This window comes from Thunnus maccoyii, chromosome 23, assembly GCF_910596095.1.
Source record: "Thunnus maccoyii chromosome 23, fThuMac1.1, whole genome shotgun sequence".
Taxonomy (NCBI): Eukaryota; Metazoa; Chordata; class Actinopteri; order Scombriformes; family Scombridae; genus Thunnus; species Thunnus maccoyii.
The window spans coordinates 16,544,029-16,566,484 of record NC_056555.1 but is presented as its reverse complement, the minus strand read 5'-3'; the positions used below and the strand labels follow the sequence as shown (position 1 = coordinate 16,566,484).

Here is a 22,456-nt window from a genome sequence, read left to right as displayed (position 1 = left end):
GATATAACTCTCAGCTTTTCTCCTCATACGTCTGTGCTCTGGCTTTTCAACTGGAATCAGACAGGAAACATTGTACAAAGTAACATAAGAAAAACACTTTATTGATATAGACTCTCTGCATGCATTTATTTAAAAATAATGAGTTTTGCTTATTTTTTCATGCTTATGCATACCATGATAAATCTTGTGATGTTTACATGATCAACGGAGCTATACTATGTTATGTTATCTGCAGCTGGCCTCGAGGCTAAATATGACATGAGTGAACATGACATTTAGTCAAGCTAATTAATTTCATGTTTCTACAGGGTACATACGTTTAACATACAGACTGAGTCACAAACCCAAACATAATAAATCATTGTTTGTGCGGTATTTAATATAATCCTCTGAAGATTACTGGACTGCATGAGGTATTTGATCACACTGGATGGGAAACAGATGCAAAACAGCTTCGCGGTGAAGCTCGTGTTCACATGAGCTAGAGCAGAAGTCACACGTTTCACTGCAAGCTAAGAAAGCATACATTCTGAACATATGAATATAATTAGATTTATATAGAGTTTTGATGTCCATCCACATCTAAAATGCTATTGGTTCACCGTTTTACCAGTGGACCCTGCAGAAATGGTCTTTCCAGACAAGTTGACCCCACAATCATATAACAAAGACCAGATTACTGGCGAGCATTTAAGTTTTTAAAGTCTGGCCCAAAACAAGTCAGGTGCCCAAATGAACTTTAGCACATGTTTCTTCTTGTTGTAATCATTCTTCCTTTTCATACTGGCCGTTAAGAGATCCCTTCATAATGCACTTTCAGTGTGTCAACCTTTCAAATTAGTCAAATCAATTCAATATCATTCAAAGTTACTGTCTTTTTATTTTCAAATACCCTCTTTTTATTACAATCCTTCCACTGCAGCTGAACAGGACACTGAACACTGTTAAGACACAAAGACGGATTTTTTTTACTAAAAAGATCTAAACTGTGGAAAATGTCCACTTAATCTGACCGACTCAGATGGCTGAAGCCTTATATTACCTTCAGATTCAGAACTTTTAAATACATTTTTGCTGAAAATTAGGACGGTGGATTTTATCTCCCATCACTTAGATTGTAACCATATTATCTTCTAATGGTCAGTCTGAAAAGGAGGAATGATTATAGTGAGCAAAACCTGCTTTATATGGGCACCTGACTATTGTTTTAAGACAGACTTGAAAAACTGTGTGCCCGTCCTTTAACACCCTGTGCCACTAACATCAGGGAAACTAACATTAAGTACTAAGACGGTGTAAAAAAGTAGAAGTAGGAGGTTTCCACCTGCGGTTTTAGCAAAGAACTTTTCAAAGTCACAGAACGATCATGTCAGCCACATTAAACACTTTCACCGTGTCTTCTTCTGTTAGTCTTTATGAAAGAAGGTGAGGAGGGTAAATCACACAGATCATCGATCGCTGCAACATATGCTCTTTTTTTTTTTTTTTTTTTTTTAATAGATCACTCATTAACGATTGAATCTGGATTGTTTTGTCAAGAGATGAAGAGAAAGGGAGAGATGTGTGGCTGGATGAAGAAAGATAGACAAGATAAAGGTGGGATCGATAAAAAAGGTCGGGGGTGGGGGGTGAACAAGGAGAGCAGAGCAGATACCAGAGGATGGAATGAGACACGGTTAAAGTGTAATTGCATCTGAATGGAAGGAAAGATGGCTGCCGCCTGCCAAAGCACTGACAGCTCCAACAAAGAAATAATACTTAGATGGTTGCGCACGCACACACACACACACACATTTATGTACGAATGCAGAAATAAACATCCAAGCAGACAGAGTGAAACAGACGAGAGAGAGAGAGAGAGAGAGAGAGAGACAGACAGAACAAGTAGAGTCGAACAACAACAACGAATGAATCCCATGACAAACAAGAGGAACAGACGAATGATGAAACTCCACAACAAAATAGAAAAACAAGACATGGAAAAACACTCCATAACTCCAGCTGGTTATAAAAAAAGGATTAGCAGAGAGATGCAATGTATGGAGGAAAAAAAAAAAGAGACGGCACAGAATAAATGTTTAAACGAGTCGCCTGTCTTGATGGCGGGAAGGATGGAAGGAGCTGTGTGTGTGGATGGAAAAGTGTGAAAATGATGTTAGCTTCAGAGTGAGACTGGATTCACTATGAGGACGGAGGGTGGTGGGGGGGTGGGGAGGAAGAAAAAAGGCCAGAAAATCACTATGTTGAATCATTTACACCAGAGGACGGTGACTTGACTAGACTGGATGGCATGCATATTTATGCATTTGCATGCGATGGAGACAGAAGTTTCTTTGGTTGGCGACAGAGAGAAGAAGGGTAAGATGGAAAATGAAGGTGCGCATGGGAATAAGGTAAAGATAGCACACATACATACGAGGGGAAAGCTGCATTAAACAAAAGGATGGCAGATTAAAAATGTAAAGATGCTGCAAAACACATTACACATTTATCATAACAACAGCGACACGCGAGGTCCTTGTCTATCCTTAAGGGTTTGGTCTCTCTTATGGGAATATGTAGCGGTGTTTTGTGTGTGACACAGAGTTCCCATATCCTCAGAGCAGATGGCTGATGTGCTGATATCAACACCATCACTGTGGGACCATTGATTTATGGGAGTGCTAGCGATGCGCATGGAAGCTAAATGACTCTATGTGTGTATTTCTGAGCTGTTGGTGAGAAGATAATACACCTGGGCATGTTTACTGTAGAGGTGAGTATGTGTGTATTTGTGTGACCGCCTTGAGTTTTCTTTACTGCGGCCGCAAATGTTTCCAAAAGGTCCAGCACAGCATCCTCATCTCCTTCTAAGCCGAGGCTGCTGATATTAACCGGAAGGATGGCTGGAAAACGGGTTTGAGGCAACGTTCATCTGTACATCGCATGAATACTAATGCAAGGTAGACACACACACGCACATGCACATACACACACAGGTGGGACTAATTGGAAATATATTGAGAAATGACATGAGTGCATTAGCATGAAAATGACACACTCTTAAATCAAGTGTGTAGATTCCAATCTAATGTTCATACAGTGAATGTAGGTTATAAATGTAATGGAGATTATTCCATTAAACAGCCAGTGTTCTTTACTGACTCGCCTTATTAAATTTACACCAGATGAAAACATGGTGAGCAGCGGTGGGAGATAATTCACTACTATTGTTTACTGACCATCAGTTAAATGTAATGTTATTGTTTTACCAAGTGATGTAGTTTGAATTTTTAATTTGAAGCTGACAAAGCAAGTTATTGTCTAATAATAATAATAACAATAATAATAATGATTCTTGCCGATTCCAATTTTCTGTCTTTGTAAGACTTTAATAAGAAAGAAAGATTTTCTTTCCGTTGTTTTCTGTGTGGTTGTGCTGTTTGTGCTGCAGCTGCCGATGTGTGTGCGACGTGAACCATAGTAGCAAAGTCGAACATATGAGACTGATCAGGGCCAGTCACCGGTCATGGCCGTTTTCGATCAGTGCATCTTTAAAAATAATCAACGGGTGATCTCTAAAAAATAATACAAAGCCAGCAGAAAAAAAGACTAATAGCAACATAAAGCCTGATGGTAACATGATGGAGCTGTGTCATGCAGCAAGGTATCTATTATCAGGTATCTATTAGTAAGACACGAAGGTGACTCTATAAAAATCCTTCAGCAGCTGATCTAAAAATCCGTCAAAGCGGAGGATTGTTTTGTTCCCGAGGTCAAGAACGAGTTTTCAGTCTCAACTTTTAATCCGACATGGACGAGAATCTCTTAAGTGCATTAAAAAACATGAAAATTTGAACATCTCCATGACAACTGAGTGAACTCCATCTGCTGAGGGAGACTGGACCTTGTGGAGAGCTTTTATTTAACTACGGTTTCAAAAGTCAAAAATGAACCTTTTATCTCAATTAATATCATGATATTGATTTCAACCACGAGTTTGAGAAGTAGAGCTGCAACAATAAAGCTGATGACTGATTAATCGTTTAAGTCACTTTTCAAGCAAATAAAAAAACAATATTTGATGGTTCCAGGCTCGCTAATGTGAGAATGTGCTTTTCCTTATGTTTACATTTAGTAAATAGACTTTCTTTGGTCTTTAAAACAGGTGATGTCATCAAACGTCTTCGTCTGACCACGAGTCCAAAATCCAAACTATTTATCAGTTAATTGTTATGCTTTGAGACAACATTGGGTGAAAAGGGCTGCAATTCATGAGCCTGTTTTTTCATTCATTGTATTTTAAGAATGTTAATGACTCGAGCACAAAGAGAGCAGAAGGATGGGGGTTTGAGAGTGGACACAAATGTCACCTACTTAAGTGAAAACATGATGATAGAAAACAAGAGGGGCCGCTGAACCCTTATCTATAAAGCCACACCCTTCTGCATTTCCAGATAAGCTCCCTCTCAGTGTCACACTCACATACACACACACACACACACACACGGGTCAAAATCACATCTGGGAAAGCCCGGATAGCTGCCGTGCGAGTGTGAGGAACCCTGATTTCATTTCTTCTACCGGCATATGAGCAGCAAATCCGCTCCGACAGGCCCTCACCGCTAGCTCTTGCGAAGCTAAATAGGTCTGCTTATTCAGGCTACCTGAGGGAAAGTCAACATCGCTTACATAACAGAAATACCTGTCCATGTGTGTTCTTGCAATGCTCGGTGTGGGCTAGCGCACAGTTGCGTCTTTCAGCGGAGAGGTGGAGGGAAGTAATTTATCTTCCTCCTACATAAATAGCTCTGATACAGTCCAGGGGGAGTAGATACCGTCTCTACACTTTTATAAAAAATCATAAAGACTCTACAGCCGGCAGGATGCACACAATGGACGGAGGGAGGAGGGGAGGGAGATTAAAGAAAGAAGGGGACACCAGCTGGAGTAGATTCAGGCGATTTTGTAAGGCCACCTTCATTTTCAGAGAGAAAAAACAAGGGTGTGTGTATGTGTGTGTGTGTGTGTGTGTGTGTGAGAGACCAGGCCAAGAGTCTTGCGGAGTGGGAAACAGTGTGACACTGAAGTTGAATTATTCATCCAAGGTTCCGTCCACTGAAATATTGATGCTCAGACAATCCTCTACACATCTCTCTCTCTCTCTCTCTCTCTCTCTCTCACACCATCTTTCTTTCTTCACTTTCTCTCACTTGCCTTTCTTTATTTCCACTGGCTACTCTTTGTTAATCACAGATGTGACACGGAAAGAAGGGGGAAAAAAAGCAAGGAAACTGAAATGAATATGGACCGTACGGAAAGGAAAACAGGAGGAAAAGAGAGATATTACATCCTTGGATTAGATGGATTCTTCCTCTGTCCATTGTTAGCGTCTTATTTCCCCTTTCACACACCTCTCTCTTTTTGTCTGTCAAACCTTACGGCGCACAGCAAGACACAAATCCATAAAAAGGAAACATTAGAAAGAGAAATCATAACAGAGAGAACAAGAGGCATCAAAGGAGAAAGTGGAAAAAAATGAGCTGATGGGGAAAGGGGGAACTGGGGAAAAAGCGATACAGAAATATAAAAAGGGAGAAAAAAATAGCAAGTGAGTGAGAAAAAGAATTGATGATGAGAAATAAGACAAAGTACTCAGTAAGGGCTCTTTCACGCTGGTTTATGCGAATTAAGAGAAAGATTTGGCTTTAAGTAATTTGGTAATAACAGTGCTTTTTCCAAAACGTGGGTGCAGATCAAGACAATAAAATGCTTTATTGGTGACCAGAGCATTTTTTCCCATTAGGGTTTTGGAATAATGGTGCTCATTTTATACTCTTTATTCTTATATAAACACAGGCACACCCTTAAGAGCGCATTTTCCCTGCAAACATCGAAATGAGGATGAAATACTTTAATATTTTGGAGAGAAAACAACGTTCCCTTCATGGAAATTCCACAGAAAGGGTGGAGTTTTCCACCAGCACTTGAATGCAGCATGAACTTTGTGGATCTGAGTCTCAAAACTTCTCACACAAATGTAATAAACTTGGAAGCTGGAAGCATATATGTAGAATACTAAAATTTATTCAAGTTGCATTGTATTTGGTTGTAAAATTCTTCTATATTTGGATCATGATCTAGACACAATAAGACAGTAAGAAGAAGAAGAAAATGAGTAAGACAAAGAGAGTTTACGACAATAATTGTAAAGAAAAAGTAGAGAAAGAGAGATTAAGAGAAAGTAAGTCACTATGTGTGTGTATCCATGCATTTTATAATGCATACACCATCTTCTTCTCCCTCCACCTCATCCTCTATCACTGATCTCCCATCTCCGCTTTCCCTCATTTCATCTCAGTGTGATTTTCACACACAATGGCCCTTCATCTCCAGCCAGAGAGACAATTAACCCCAGCTTAATGAGCAACACACAGGAAACAACTGCCTCCCAGAGACAGATAAATATTTCACCAGCCTGTGTTTATACCCCAACCTGGACAGCGAGAGCACAGAAACCAGGACACGTTTGTTCCACCTTCTTGCAAAGTTCTTAACTCTTGCTTTGTCTCATGCGGAAGCAAGTGACGAGTGGAAATGGCAAAGCAGAGAATCAAGGATATAATACGGAAAATATATTTATACTCTGGATGCATATTGACCACATGAAGAAGAATGTGTGCACGTTAGAGATGAAGAATTTATCATGATAAAATGTTTCATTTCAGTCTATATCGATCATTTTTAATGACCCATTTGTAATAAAGACCAGGAGAAAAAAGGTTCCTTCACTCATTTTCTCACTCTACGCTGTTTCTGTTGTTGTGTCACATGTCGATGGTGCAACCGAACAACACACCTGTTTGTGTGTCCCTCGTTGTGCGCTCCATTATCAAGAGATATGATAGGCTGTTTATGAGCCAGGGAGGGAGCGCGCTTGGTATTTGTTCATGCAACAGAACTTTGCTTATTCGTTATGTCCTTTCATGGCAATTTTCATTTAATGCATGCAAGTGAAACTATCAAACAATTCACTTATTGCTATTGATGAAGTGTCTATTGCTGGTACATAACGCTATCATTTTATCACCCAGGCCTTGTGCAAGTTAAAATACACTTTTTTTTAAACTGGAAATGATGAAAAAAAAAAATAGAATAGATTCTGCAAGAAAGACAGGTGCACTTTCAGGAGCTGTTTTGCATCTTATGAGTGTGTGTAGGTATTTTTAGATTCGGGTTTTGCTTCTCCACTGGAGCAGCTCTGCGGGGCGCTTGCTTTTGAAAAACAGCGTGACGGAAGAAAGCGGTGAATGAAATCAAAACTGCAAACGTTTCCTGAACCGACATGGTGTCCTGTTACCTTTGGCTCATTTACATGTCTTCTCAGAAGAGAGCAGTCATCAAAATGTATTATTTCCATCTCTGGACCAATTTTACGGGAGGTTGGGGATGCAAGGATCAAAGTAAAAGCCAAGGGGTGCAACTAGCCCAACATACAGTACAGTAAAGAAGCAAGAAGAGTGAAGTCTTTATGTTGCTTCACAAATGCAAAAAAATGTACAGAAAAGTGCTGCTGGGAATTTGAAGGGAAGGTTAATGAATTCCTGTGAGGAAATGCAATCATTGCAATTGCAAAATGATGTGCCCAGAAAGTTTTATTCAAAGCAGAAAAGAAACAACAAAAAGAGAAAACAAAAAGCAAACAAACTCCCCAGCTGCCAAGAATGCAGCTATTAATAAAGAAGTGCTATTAATAGATATTCATAAAGCATCTTGTGTTCATGTGTTCACCCAAAAAATAAGTGGCCACTGCAGTTCATCTGTCTTTGCTACAGATGCAGACGTGTCAAAGCTCTCCTGCAGGTCTGTCCTTCAACAACACACTAACATTCAGACCCAAGGGGATAAAAAAAAAATATACGATATATATATGGCAGGCCTTCAAAGTCAGCCATACTGTAAAACTGTGACACGGCGATGAAAGGTGGACTGTGTATGAGTCCGATTCAGTCAGCTGCACTATAAAACGGCCACATTTTCTGAATTTGAAAGGTTGCCGTGATTTTTCTTTCACCACCAAAGCAGTAGCCATGAAAGACTGATTGTGTTGTGTTAAAGCTGGAGTCTAAAACTGGCATTTTTCTATGTGGAGGGGCATTTTGAACATATTAAATCACTACCACATGAAACTGTACATATGTATAGATGTGTTTTGCTGCCTGGATGGGTTCTTCTTGCGTAAACAGGATTTTTACTTGGAAAAATAATATCAAATGACAAGTGCTAATTTTGTTCTGGCTACATGAATATACAGTAGATGTAGCTGCCCAACTGCTATGTGGATGGGCCAGACTACATAACCTTGTACACTTTGTTGTTGGTTATATAGATGTTTGTTGCCTACTGTTGATGTGAACTTGAAGGATTATTCTCTGAATTTTTCAAGTCCATTATTGGCGGCACCTAGAAGTTGCTAAACATCTCCTCTGATCCTTATTCTACATATGTTTGCACTTTATTTACCTAATATTGTCTTTCTGTTTCTCCACATTGTATTTGTAGTATTGTTACTTCTGTCTACTCCGTCTGTCCTGGTAAAGGGATCCTTCAAATGTTGCTCTCCCGGAAGTTTCTTCCTATTTTCCTGGTAAAAAGATCTTTTTGGGAGGAGTTTTTTCTTGTTTGAATCAAGAGTCTAGGATAGAGGATGGGTGGGGAGGGGAGGGGGGGTGTTTCTAAGTTTCTAAGCGGCAACCTGTATGGAAAACTGACAGCAATTCCCTCAAACATTGGCTCTCAAACTTAAAAAAAAAAATCAGTTAATTAAACACAAACTATGGTGCCAAGTGTTCTTTCCAAGTTCTTTCTTCTGACACGGCATCACAAGCATCTCAAACTAACTCTGTGATATGCGTTTTCTGAGGGTTTTTTTTTTGCACACGTAGCCTGCTTTGTTGTTATTTCCAACCAAAAGCATTCACGTATGCAACAAGTCATATTTATGACTTCTGAAACAAAAAAGACCTGAAGACAACGTACCTCCAGCCTGGAAAAGAAGAATGAATTCTTGGACTGACTGATGTTTAGCCTTGAGAGGGAGCACAAAGGTCTGCTTTTCCAGTGAGAGAAAATAGACACACATTTACTTATGGCTTAGTCAATCTCTTTATACAAGAATCTTGATTGCTTGATACCTCATCCATCCCTGTGAGAGGTGATTCACTCTCCGCTCTGTCTTTTCTGCTCACTCCCTCATTGCTCACCGTTACGCAACTGTTTCTTAATCTTTGACAGACTCTCTGCCCATCAAATGTCTCTTGAGGGAAGGTCAGTGCAACCTTCACTCCTTCATTTCATCACGTCTCTCTCCCTGCCCTCCTTCCCTGCTTCACTCACTCACTCACTCACTTTGAGCCTTGCTTGGAGTGATGACTGGCTGTAACAGTTAATTGGCCGCTGAGGCCTCGTTAAGATGCGGTTAACGGTGATGGCTCCGGCTGAGAAAGCAGGATGGAGACTGACTAAAACCTGATGGGCGATAGCAATGATTAGTGTTTTGGAAGGGTTTAGCCAAACCTCTTGTACAAAGTAAGCTCATTTTAGAAATATAATACATAGGGCAAAGGGGTTGTGAGTGTGAAAATCTAAAAAAAGAAAAAGCTTGCAAGTGTTACCTTTCAGTGAGGGAGGGCAGCATTAAAAATAAGGTCATGAAAGTGGACAAAAAATATGACAACACCAAGAAAAAAACAAATGAAGGTGTGAAAGAGAGAGATAAGGTTGGAGACGGAATAATAGGGAATGAAAGCGAGGGGAGTGTAAGAAGGTGAGATAAGTCGAAATTGTGTTTCTCCCTTTCTCCTCCATCACAGGCTCGACTGATAAGTGATGTCTGACAACGCTGGTGGCAGGGGAGAACTGTCATCTAAAACACTTCCATCCATCTGGGGGGGAAGTGTGTGTGTGTGTGTGTGTGCGTGTACGACAAATGTCAGTGTGAGAACATGTGGGTGCGTAATTTAATGTGACAGTGAGCATGAGGGTTTGGAAGACAAAAACTTAAGAAGAAAAGCAACTGTGTGTTCCTACTTCCCTGTTTCAGTAACACATTGTCATGTTGTTTACTGTGGTGAACAACATCCATGATTGTATCGCTCAAGTTTAAAACGTTTCTGGTTTAATAATAACGTCTTTCAGTTTTACGTTATTCCAGTAACAGACAGTTGGTGGTGGTAACGTGCCAAAAAATGTATAAATGCATCAGAAAATAGTAGAAAAGAAGATTGCTCACAGATGTGCACATGGACGTAAACTATGCAGGTTCCAAAAGGGTCCAAGTAAGTCTATCTGCGGACTCGCAGTACGTACATGACACACCCACTTTGTTAGGTTTAAGCACAGGGAGGGGGATGGTTAGGGGGTGGTGGTAGTTAGACGTTAACGCTAACGTCAGCGTACTAACATCAGAATACTTAGCTTAGCATATTAGCATGCAAACACATACTAATTAGCACAAAACACAAAGTACTAATGAGGCTGATGTTTGTCAGGTATTTGGTCATAAACCAAAGTTTTGGACAAATTCAAAATTTATGTGATGATGGTGCTAGAAGAAAAATGAAGGGATCGCTTAAGTTATTTGTATTCGGCGTAAGGCTCCATTTAGTGTGTCTGTACCAAATTTCATAGCCACCCATCCAATTGTTGTTGAGAAGTTTCACTGAAAACCAAAAAGAGTCAACCTGCTGTTGGCACTAAACAAAAAGAATACACTCAATCTGTTTTGGTGACTAAACATACGTAACTGTGTTTGTTTACGAGAAAACTCCCATTTCATTGGTGCTCCACCCTCTACGCATATACTCATAGAACTGGGGTTACATCCAGGTAATGTCGGTTTCTTATGGATGGAGACTCGCTGTGTACTCTTGCTGACAAGTTGATCAGCTCGTCATGGCTCGCTGGGTCACACCTGTCCTGCTTGACAATGCAACTCCAGTACACAGCCAGCATTACATTTCACACCATGTTTGTATTTTCATGCTTTGAAACCAAGTACAGAGCTCCCCCTGGGGATCACACAGTAGCAAAAAAATACTGATGTGGAAATCAGTCAGCACATATTTCCACAAAATCAAATAAATACTTTTTTTTCCGCCATGATACCCTTAGGAGGCTTGGTACAGTGGTATCACACATTTTTCCTACAGCTGACTAAAATAAACAGCACAGCTCCACCAGACTTCACAGCGCTGAAGGTGGTGAGAATTTGCGGGACGTATCAAATTTCGATATTTAGGCACCAAAATTATTCTATAACTGAAAAATGCCTGTCGTATTTTTTAAAAATGCTTTAAGTGACAACGTGGGGAAGGATAAAAGTTGCACGACTGCATCATCAACAGGACATTGGGGGCCTATGCTGAACTTTTGCTGCAAATTCTGCGATTAATTTGATATGAATATGACTAGCATGTTTATCGTTTTGTCTAAGTAGTGAAGACATTGGAGAAAAAGGGGCAAGAACCAGGAGGAAGCAATAGAGTCAATGTGAAATACAACAGAACAAAAACACAATGTAATTTGCTAACATTAATTTTGCAACATACTGTATAATTCATTTGCTCATATACAATGCTACTGATTTGAAGGAGCATGCATGCTCTATTTTAACTATGTTCACATGAGCTGCCAAGCACAACCATCTTTGCTACTTAGCAGGAAACTTCAGTGCTTTACTCAGGGGTTATCTAACCTAACCAGCCTAACTAACTAACTAGTCTTTTCCCTTACCTATATTTTCCCACATGGTTAAAGGATTCCTCTCCACATTTCTTAATTCTAGGTACAGTAACTCATTGGTAATTGACTTGTCTACTTCAGTAGTGGTATGACGGTTGTGTCAGTGAGTCTGATCCGACTGAAATGGGAGGATTAACAGAACAGAACGTATCTGCCATCCCAGCTGATGTGATGGCACCTCAGCCTGGGTTTTGACAGCTGGCTTAGCTCAAGAGTATCCAAACATATTGATTAAGACTTAAGAGAATGAAAATAGGTACAGTTGGAAAGATTTGTGTCTGTATATTATGGAGAGAAATTTGTTCAGTGCTTTTTGTTTTGTTTGCGACATGAAGGCTTGGTGTGAATTATTCTGGGCTGCTGGGCGTGTGTGTGTGTTCGTGCAGTCAGGATGAGCCTTTTCACACCTGCCGCCTCCCTCTTGGATCATGGCACTGTGACAGATTGTTTGGAGAGAGTGTGTGTGTGTGTGTGTGTGTGTGTGTCTTTGTGTGTGAGGTGTGTGGTGTGTGTCAAGGCCAGGTGTGAGACAGGTACAGCATTTCCTGGCAGGACCCAGAGCAGAAGGAAGCAGGACTGATGGGAGTCAGTGTAGGATGTAACGGCCTCTCTCAGAGGGCTGGACCACACCACTTCATCACACCCTGACACACATACACACACACACACACACACACACACACAGGGAAACACACCCACTGTATCTGCGCAGATTCTTACAATTATACAACCAACAGCACCAATAAAAGCACATATCTTATGTTTTTTTTTTTTACGATGGAAAGCGAAACATTGCTCATACGGAGCATAAAACATGTTTAATTAAACACTCAACACAGGTTCCTAGAAACAACAGGGGATTGGACAAGCACATATACTGCCACACAATAGCCCGCTGCTTTTAATTACACTCACACCATTCATCTGACCATACAGAGAGGGAGGGAGTGATAAAACTGAGATAGAGAAAAACAAGAGAGGCGGAGAAGAAGAAAAACAAGAAGCTTGAGAGATGATTAAGGCAGTAGTACTGATAGAAACGAGTAAAAAAAATAAAAACCACTGGGACAAACGAGAAAACATCATTCTGCACGGGAGAGCCAAAGAGACAAATAGAAAGAGGCAAACAATAAGGACTCCAGACACTACAAGCCTCATGTTGCATCACATCAACCCATAAACTGAGTGAGAACCATGGGAGACATCACCCGCTGTCACTTCTTCTGCTCTTATCCGACCAATAACAACATCATCATGTTTAGCAGCAAGAGTAACACACTGAGTCACGCCGCACACAGGCTTCTGATGTTCAGAGCCGCGATCACAGAGGATCTGATAGCTGAAAAGAAAAAAAAAAAACCACTCCACTGAACCATGTTGCCAAAAAAGAAAAATATTCAATTCTACAGCGCTGCTTATTTTTATTTATATATCCAGCAATTCTCTTCAAGGAATACTGTCAGAACAATGAGGATCACAGCATCGTTTTTATGGAAAGTAGCACGAGGCGAGGGGATTGCTGTGGCACTAAAAAGTCTGAAGGGATCTTCCAAGTTAGAAAATAAATCTTGGAAGCAGATTTAACAGTTTTGTGGCCGTTTGAAACCTCAGTGTTAACTGTTCATTCTTTATCATGTGCGTAAGCTTTTAAACTGAACTCTCACTATCTGAAAACATCTATTAAATCTGCAGCTATGTTAAGTCAACCTAGAATATGAAATCAATAAACTGTTGTACTCATCTTCATTTTCACTTTATTATCAAGGTATGTGGTGAAAATGAATTTTTAACCTCCAATTTCTGCTTTCTAAAGACAAAAAAAAAAAGTTCACAGCCATTTTTCACAGCTTTTTATGGCATTCAAGCCGAACTTCAATATCAATCAGTCTTCATCTATGATCCAAATGCACATTTTACACAATCCTGCTGATCCTCCGTAATGAAATCTCTCCTTTACACCAGCTGAGGATAAATACAAACCAAATACCCTTATAAAGGACGTTCATACGACTGCCAAACCTTTTTCCGAGACTGACAGAAAAATAATTAGAATGTTCCAGGATTATTTATTTTTTTAGATGTCAATAAGTAATTTATTTGACAACACTGGTGTTCTCGCTTCCTCGTATTTTATATGGAAATGTAATGCCGTTTTCATTGTCATATCTTCAACACGGAAACATGAAAAAGCTAAGATATGAGAGGGTGTTTTTAAATTACTTAATAATAAGTCTGTTTTAAGCGCAGCGTCAAAACATAATTGCTAAGTTTTAGTTTCAAGACGTTTGCTGATTGCAAAACAGGCGAGCACGGAGACACGTCTTGGCAATAATCATTAAAACAGATAGACAGTTAGATTATTATTATGTTCCCTCGCTCTGCAGGCTATATTATCTGTCATTAGAGGTACACACTCTGTCATGGTGATTAATATGACAGACAGGATGGCCTCTCGTAGCTGTCCGGCCGACACACAGCGCGATTAATCAATCAAAGCTCGTGACTCGGGGGGTTCACCCTTTAAGACAGGCATAATAATCCATCACTGCTCCGTGCGTCCACATGCTGATCCATCAAGTCAACACGCCTTGCTGAGGAAGTAAGAGAGGGGTAAAAAAAAATGGAGTAATGGAGTGATCCGTTAGCCGATTCCCAAAATAATTATAACTGTCATGATGATGTAACGGAGGACGAAGCTAATGATGCTACATTAGAGCATCAAGCAGAGCGGGCCTGTCTTTAAAGTTCACTAATAAACAAATCAGAGGCTATATTAGTGCAGCAGCTCCTAATCTTGTTGTCTGATGTACCCCAACAGCACAGTTAGACACCGCATCATGTTCCAAATGTGTTCATTTAAACTGATTTTGAACATAATGTCACTGTTCATCATAGAAAAGTGGATACTGCTTTAATTCTTCATAAAAGATGTTGACTTTGGCCCCTGTTTCTCTTTTTTAGTAGGTTTGATCAGGTTTGTATCCATACTACCACTGGGAGTGGCAGAAGCTGGATGTTTCAGCGATTCATCATAACTTCATACTTTTCTGCTTGCACTCTCAGTGTTCAGGTGTTACAACTGACTCAGGTTGGTTAGAGGTGTGTCCTGAGCTGTTGGATTCTTGTAGCTGGTAGTTTACTGGATATCGTGACTATAATTATACGAATATAAGATATCACACTAAGTTGTAATCCTATTTGTGTGTTTAACAAATGTATTTTCTTTACTAAATCTAAAATTTTCATTTTTTTATATTAGCTGAGCTGCTGTACAGTCTAGAAAAGGTACCCTTGGTTTGGTTTTCAGTTTGGTTATTAACACTACAGTTATTTGGTAAATGGTAAAATAGACACAAATCAATACAAAAAATTTAAATGGCCCAATAAACAGCATAGAAAGGGACACAAATTGCAAATAAACACTTGATGTACTTGATAATCTTACTCAAGAACAAAAAGTAAAACAACAGCAAACAAGCAAAACAATTCAGGACAAAACTATGATCTATGTACAGTATTATACAATATTATCTACATCGCTGAACACAGCACATACAGTCAGGTGGGGCTGAGCAATAGCAAATTATATATATATATATGTATGGTTTATTTATGTGTGATTTATTGATTAAAACTGATTTTATGTTTGCAGCAGAATTTGACATTTTCACTCTGAATCTGCTAGTGGAGAAATACTGATTATATTTATATCATGATGTAATGCATATCAGCTGACATGAATTATTATTGTGATAAGAAAAACAAACAAACAAACACAAAGCCCTATTGGTAGGCAATCCATAATCTGGAATAAATCTAAAAGTTTTCCTTATCATCTACCTCCTATCAGTAGTCGGCTTGTGTGCTGCAAATCAATTCAAGTACAATCTTAAGCTCTTTTCTACCAGAGAAGCAATGATTTCAAACCCTTAAGCCTTATTATCACATAATGCATGACATCATGCTACTGTGTTTGATGCTCTTATGCCCTTTGAACCGCATGTGCATTGTGTGCTTTGAGAAAAAAAAAACAGCTGAGAGTTTCCTGAAAATCCTCAGATTCCAAATGCCATAAAAAAGATAAAAAAGAAAAGGTATTAAAAAAAAAAGAACTATATTTGGGGCTGTCATTATGTTCGAGCTCAGGCTTTATGATCTTGTCAATAGCAACATTCACGGAAGAGATTATGATGTGTTTTTGGCCATCTGTCTATAAAAAGCCTGAACAATAGCAACCGCTGCCTTCAACAGTAACATCTCTGTCGACCCACACAAGCAGGTATAAACAAAGACGTGCATGCACATATTCACGCACACACAACACAACCCCACACACACACACACACAATATCAGGAGCAATCTGAGGTATCAAGCCTCATCGATCAGAACCGCTCTCCCTTGAGGATTACATCATTGCCAAGCAAATAGCCAATCAGAGCAGAGCTGAGACTGCCCGCTCTGTGACCCCATCTCCTGTAAAAATAAAGGCAATAAGATAGCTGCGCACACACACACACACACACACACACACACATACACTATTCCAGTCACGTCGTAAGGAGGCATTGATATCATTCTCTTGGGTATTTTATGCACTGTTTTTATGTAAACCTGCAGCTCTACAACAGTCCTTTAGTTAATGTAATACTAGTGCATATTGAAGTCATCTGTTTTTTCCTACTGTGACACATCAAACATCTCTCAATCAACAATTCTGCTCATCCACATCACCGTGATATATTGTTGAAAAACAGCAGAACGTATGCAAAGTAAAGGAATCATGCTGCATGACTTTGTGAAAGTGTCTTCATGGGTGCATGTGCTCGAGTTTAAAACGTGGGCAGCAAGAGACACACAGTGCATTTCGGTGCCAACAACCAGTCTGTACTGTATCCACTGCAAAATACTGTGTGTACAGTGGGTAACGCATTACACAACACTCAGATATTAAGAGGTCGTTTTCTAAAACTCATTGGAATTCGGGAGTACATAAATGAATACTTAAACTTCATTATTATGGGTCCAAGATGGATACCATGAATCTAAAACGTTACTGGTTCAACCTGACCATGACCCTTTCCTATCAAAAGAAGGCTCCCCAAATCTCTAAAAATAATTGTTATTAAAAATGATTATGCAGCACTGATCATTAATATCCCCAGTTCAAGTCCAGCCTTTGTTGTATAAAATTCCCCACCTCTCTTTCTCCCCCTATTTCTTGTCATCTCACTACAATTCTCACACATCACACCAATCTTGGATTTACTGCACTTGCTTCCAGTCTCTCTCAGAATCCGTTTTAAAGTGCTCTTAATCACATACGAGGCTGTGAATGATCTGGCGCCGGAGTGTATAACTGAGCTCTTTACACCGTACTGTCCAAACAGACCCCTCAGGTCTGCCAGTCTGGGTCTTCCAGCTATTCCAGAGTCTAGGTTAAAAACAAAGGGTGTCGTCTTAAAACATATTTTTATACAATGGCTTTTCCTAACAGCTGATGGATTACATTTCTATGGTCACAAACTGTTTGATTTTTCTTTCATTGAGAGTTTTTATCTTTTATTTGTTTAGATATATGCATATATGTGTATATGTATGTATATATATGTCTGTGTTTCATTATTTTACCTCTTGCAATTGTCCCTAATGTTGTAATGTTTTGAATTTCCTCTCCTTTGGAAAGCACTTTGCGCTTGCTGCTTGAAAAGTGCTCTATAAACAAAATTATTATGATTATTACTGTCGCCTCTCTGATGAAGGCATAAATGCCAATGTAAACATAACATTTTGGAACAGACTCATTTTTATTTACCACAATGTGTTTTCTATTTCCGTCTGATTCCATACAACCAAAGTGGAGTAACCATATGAGTCTGAATGTACAGTATTTGTTAACGTACCTTGATGTAACCCCCAGTCGAGACCAGAAGGGAGTTGTCTGGGGAGAAGTGCAGGTTGGTCACCCAGCCTCCATGGAGCGAGTCCATGCCGTCCTTTCCATCCCGCGAACAAATCTTCAGCAGAGCGCCGTCCTTGACACTCCAGAGCTGTAACACCCATAAAAATAACATTTTTATTTCACCCATAAAATAAAAAAAAAATGTAAAAATCACAAACAACAAAGATGTTAGATTTGAGGAGTCAAACACTCCTTGACCTTGATTACAGACTTAAAAATGTACATTATATATCCTTGGTGAATCATTTTAGATTTATGCTAGCTTGTTGTGATGTTAGCCATGTTGGTATTTCCATATTTTGCTGCATATAGTATTAAAGGACATAAAATGGTAGTTTTTTTTGTAACGTTACAATGCCCTGCATATACAGTACCACTCAAAAGTGTGGACACACCTTCCCGTTCTCTTGAATGAGAAAGTGTTTCCAAATTTTGACTGGTACGGTACTTGGGCGGGATGTGCTTCTTTGGACCCTCAACACATGACAAAGATAACTAGAAAGAGTAACAGATATTGCTCTTTCTGGAGTATGGATCTAAATGTAGACATTACCTAATGCACCGTAATCAAACGGTCGGTTTGTGATTGTGTCGTCACTAGTGCTGCATGTCATGTCTGTTGCAGCTGTTACGCAACTGTTCACATGCAATGTACATTTGACAATGACACATCCACACATGCAGCTATATTTAACACTTGGCATGCTTTGTAGTGAGTGACTCACATTTGTTTCCATAGAAACAGGGGTGAGATTTCAGTGTGGTTTATGTAATTGGATCTGATGGATTCGGCCATTTCTGGATAATAGAGTAGTTCAGCTCGGAGGCCACCAGAGGGCATTAACCCCTTGTTGACTGCTGCGGCGTCACCATTTGTCGCCGCGGTCTGAGCGCTGAATAACTTTTCCACATCTTCCTTTTCATATACTTTGTGTGTGTGTATGTTTGTGTACGAGCGGTGCGGATTCCAGGTTATCCCCTCCTTTACCCCCCGCTGTCAGACATCTCCTCCTCTTCCCGCTCTCTTCAACTAAGCTTCTCACACAACCTGCACCTCCTCCGGCTCGTGCGCCCTGCCTTCTTCCTTTCATCTCATCCCTGCTCTGTGCATGTGCAGCAATCATGATGTATTAGTAAGCACTTTATCTAAATGAGTGATGAGATGTAATTATGAGGTGATCTCTGGAATAAATGTTGAGTGCTGTAATTGCATTTTTTGTATGTTGCACGGCAAATTAGAGGGTTCACAGCGTTGCCATTGCTTCTCATATTAGTAACATAATGCCATTTGATGGACACACTGATAAAAGCGTCTATAGGCAGGAGGCGCTATGGAAAGTCTTTCCTCACCTCACTGTAGCCTTTCTTCCAAATTACCTCCATCAATCCCACCGCTCTTCCTTTTCTTCTCTGTCTCCCCTCCCCCAATGAGCCTGACTTCCTCCCAAGTAAGACACGCATAAAGAGAAATACTGCATGTTTTCAATACGTACCCGGATCTCTCCGTTGTCATCTCCTGTTGCGAGGCGTCGGCTGTCCCATGAGAATCGGCAGCTTCGGACACATTCTTGGTGACCGCTCAGTGTGTGGACACACTGCCAGGAATCACAGTACCATAACTAGGAGTCCAGAGAGAAGATACAATAAGCAATAAACACACACAAATTTAAGAGAAGCTGCATCATGGAGGTAGAAATCGGTACATCAGTTGTATATTAAACAGAAACAGATGCGTTCTGACTTTGAAATTAGTGAGTAACCTATTTAGAAGACGATGAGGTGACATGTTTCTGTAACATAGGGCAGCTAAATGGGATGTAACTCCCCTTGGACAGACTGTGATATTGATGAAATGTAATTACAAAAATCAACATAGCGGTGTTTACCTGGGAATAACAAGTAATAATAATAATGAAGTTTTATTTCTGGTTCTCAAACCAGCCATCATGCACTGATAGGTCTTATGAGGACAAATAATCATGCCAAATGAGAACCTGCATCAGAGTGATGCAACCGTTAATGACTGCTCTCTCGCTCTCTGCTGTGCTGCCTCATTTTATTTTCGATTTTGACTTTCATCCCATCTCTGTCTCTCATCTACTATACTCTTTAAATTCCTCCCCTCCGTTCCTTTTTCTCTTTTTTTCCCTCCCTCCTCTCTCTCTCTCTCCCCGTGTTCCTTCTTACCCCGGTCCCATCCTGTGCTGCGCAGAAAATAACACAGCTCATAATTAGACACTTCATTTGGCAGCAGGCTAACTATGTCTGCACACAAAGTCCCATTCATCTGAAGGTCAGTGGGAAAATAAAGAAAAAGAGGAAAAAGGGGAACAGAGAGAGATAGAGATGGAGGAAAGGAATGAGCCGGACAGAACTCCCTCCCTCTTTTTGTGCTTCTCAACAAAGACACTCATGGCTAAGCCTTTCGGTTTGACCTCTAGATAGATGGAGACCAGGGACTGTGTATTTATGTGTGTTTTGAGCTACCAAAGCCCCTATTCGGTCTGGAGAGCAAGGACTATGTGACTGGCTTCAAACCAGCCCCACAACACACACACACCTCAATTATCATCTTTGCCAAATCCATAAAACACACATTCTCTCTCACTACCATCCATTGACTGAAGCCAGTCTGGCTGGCGACCCAGTGGCTGTTCTCTACAGTAAGTGTCGACCAACTCCAAATTCCTGTGTGAAACTCGGTGGCAGTGGCTCTTGATCAACTGCTTTAACAAATGCCTGAGAGAGCGGCTTTTCACTCAGGAACACCAGTTGTCATCCATTGGCAAATATTGGAGGGAGAAGTATAAATAAAAACCCACAACTGTTTTGATGATCCAAGAAAATGAATGATGCTGACAGAGAGCCAGTGTCAAAGGGGGGTACAGTCTCAGTACAGTTCAGTGTGTACTGTGCAGTGCAGTTCATTTCTCTGTGGATGATGAGTAGGAAAAGCAATGATTTTAGGTTGAAAAGGTTGAAAACTGCATCTCCAGCCCACTGAGTCAGTCAAAGTCAGGCCAAAGTCAAACGCAGCAGTGTTGGTAAATGACAACCTGGCAAAAACTACATCCAGACAGGGAGGTGGGTAGGTTGCGGACCAGCCTGCCAGGATGGTGGGTCAACAGGTCCATGGGCTGCAGTCAGGCTAAATGATCACTGGACGTGGGTGTACGAGGACAGAATGACCTGCAGCTAATTCACCAGGCCTGGGGCCATCTGCTGTACGCTAATCTCTAAGGTCCCTTGTCTCGCTACTGGAGAAAGTTAGCCTCAGATATCACCCACAGCAACACGTCAGTGTGCATGTGCTGTAAGTAATCATTTCGGAAGGAGATTTAAGGGAAGACACTGATGTGTAATAGGTCACATTGTTACTGCCAGCACAGACAGTTATGTCTCATCCCATGAATATGTGTGCATGTGTAAGTGTTGAACCTTAGCAGTCTTGTCAGCAGAGGTGGTGGCGAAGAGGCATCCGTCTGGCGAGACATGACATGACAGGATGGCTCCCCGGTGAGCCTCGATGTCCTGCAGCTTCTCTCCGCTTTCTATGTCCCATACCTTATAGTGCATGAAAGAAAGATTACTTTGAATTCGGTTTCATGCTGCAGTTGTGTGTGTGTGTGTGTGTGTGTGTGTGTGTGTGTGTGTGTGAGCTTTCACCTTGATGGTACCATCAAAGGACCAGGACAGCAGTCTCGTATCAGCAGGTGAGTTGGAGAGCAGAGAGAAGCATCTGATCTGCTCCTTGTGACCCTGCAGTACTTTACACTCCCCTGACTGCCACCTCCACACCTACAGGGGGCAACAGAGAGACAGACAGGGAAAAATAATGTAATAATAATGTTTCAGTCAGTGATGCTTTTCACTTCACTCCAGTTCCACTGTGCACACTTATGGACTCAAAGATTTTGATGTACATGCATACTTTTCACTTTTTTGGGAGGGACTGCCCAAAATTCATAGCACTCTTATGGAAACCTTAACTGGCTACAGAAATGCCTGTGTAGGTAACGTGAGGTCTGTGCTGTCCCATACCTCATACAGCATGTGGAGCCCATGTACCCTTACACATAGATTACTCACAGTTACTCAGAGAAACCAGGTTATGCAGGTAAAAGGAGAAATGTCTGTTTACTTAAAAGGTATACTATGTAGGATTGTTGGTTGGTGTTTGTAAACACACAGCATTCACAGTTGGCCCCTCCTTCCCGGCTCAACTTGCGAGAGAGAGAGAGAGAGAGAGAGAGAGAGCAGTGGTGGTCAAACGAGCTAGAGAGTCAATGAAGAGAGCAAGCAGTGCTGGCGAGAACAAAGTTGTGAATCAGAAAAATAAAACTTTTATCTTCTGATTGTTTCACACCTCTGCACAACCCTGCAGGAAGGTGCCACATTTGAATGATTTTGTGTCAATGCAGAGCTTCATCCTGTCCGCTGTGGCCTCTCTGCTCTGCGTGTGTGTAGCTCAGCCCCGCCCTCGGTCAAGCAGACGCACAGACCTGCAGTTCTTTATACATCAATGACACAGAGACACAGAGCAGTAACCTGGTCGCTACGCCACGAGTCCTGACCTCACACCCTGCGCGGTGTCATTAGCGGGGGGCTACGCACCCACTGCCCGAAGGTTGACGCCCGGAAACGTCCTAAACACAGCAAAATAATATGAAAATAAGAAAATACAGGCAGAGGGCAGAAGTCTCTGCAGTTAAATA

At 40.7% G+C, this 22,456-nt stretch overlaps 1 protein-coding gene across 2 annotated transcripts in view; it reads right to left on the bottom strand.

The window, feature by feature from the left end:
* The window catches only part of apaf1 (apoptotic peptidase activating factor 1), a 48,084-nt gene that overhangs the window by 4,104 nt on the left and 21,524 nt on the right, over positions 1-22,456 (bottom strand). For both annotated transcript variants that reach the window (XM_042403121.1, XM_042403122.1), the window contains 4 exons: positions 21,408-21,539; positions 21,180-21,305; positions 19,235-19,360; positions 17,683-17,829 (listed from right to left, as the gene is read on the bottom strand). In XM_042403121.1, coding sequence (XP_042259055.1) covers positions 17,683-17,829; positions 19,235-19,360; positions 21,180-21,305; positions 21,408-21,539 — 531 coding nt within the window. The remainder of the gene's footprint in view (positions 1-17,682; positions 17,830-19,234; positions 19,361-21,179; positions 21,306-21,407; positions 21,540-22,456) is intronic.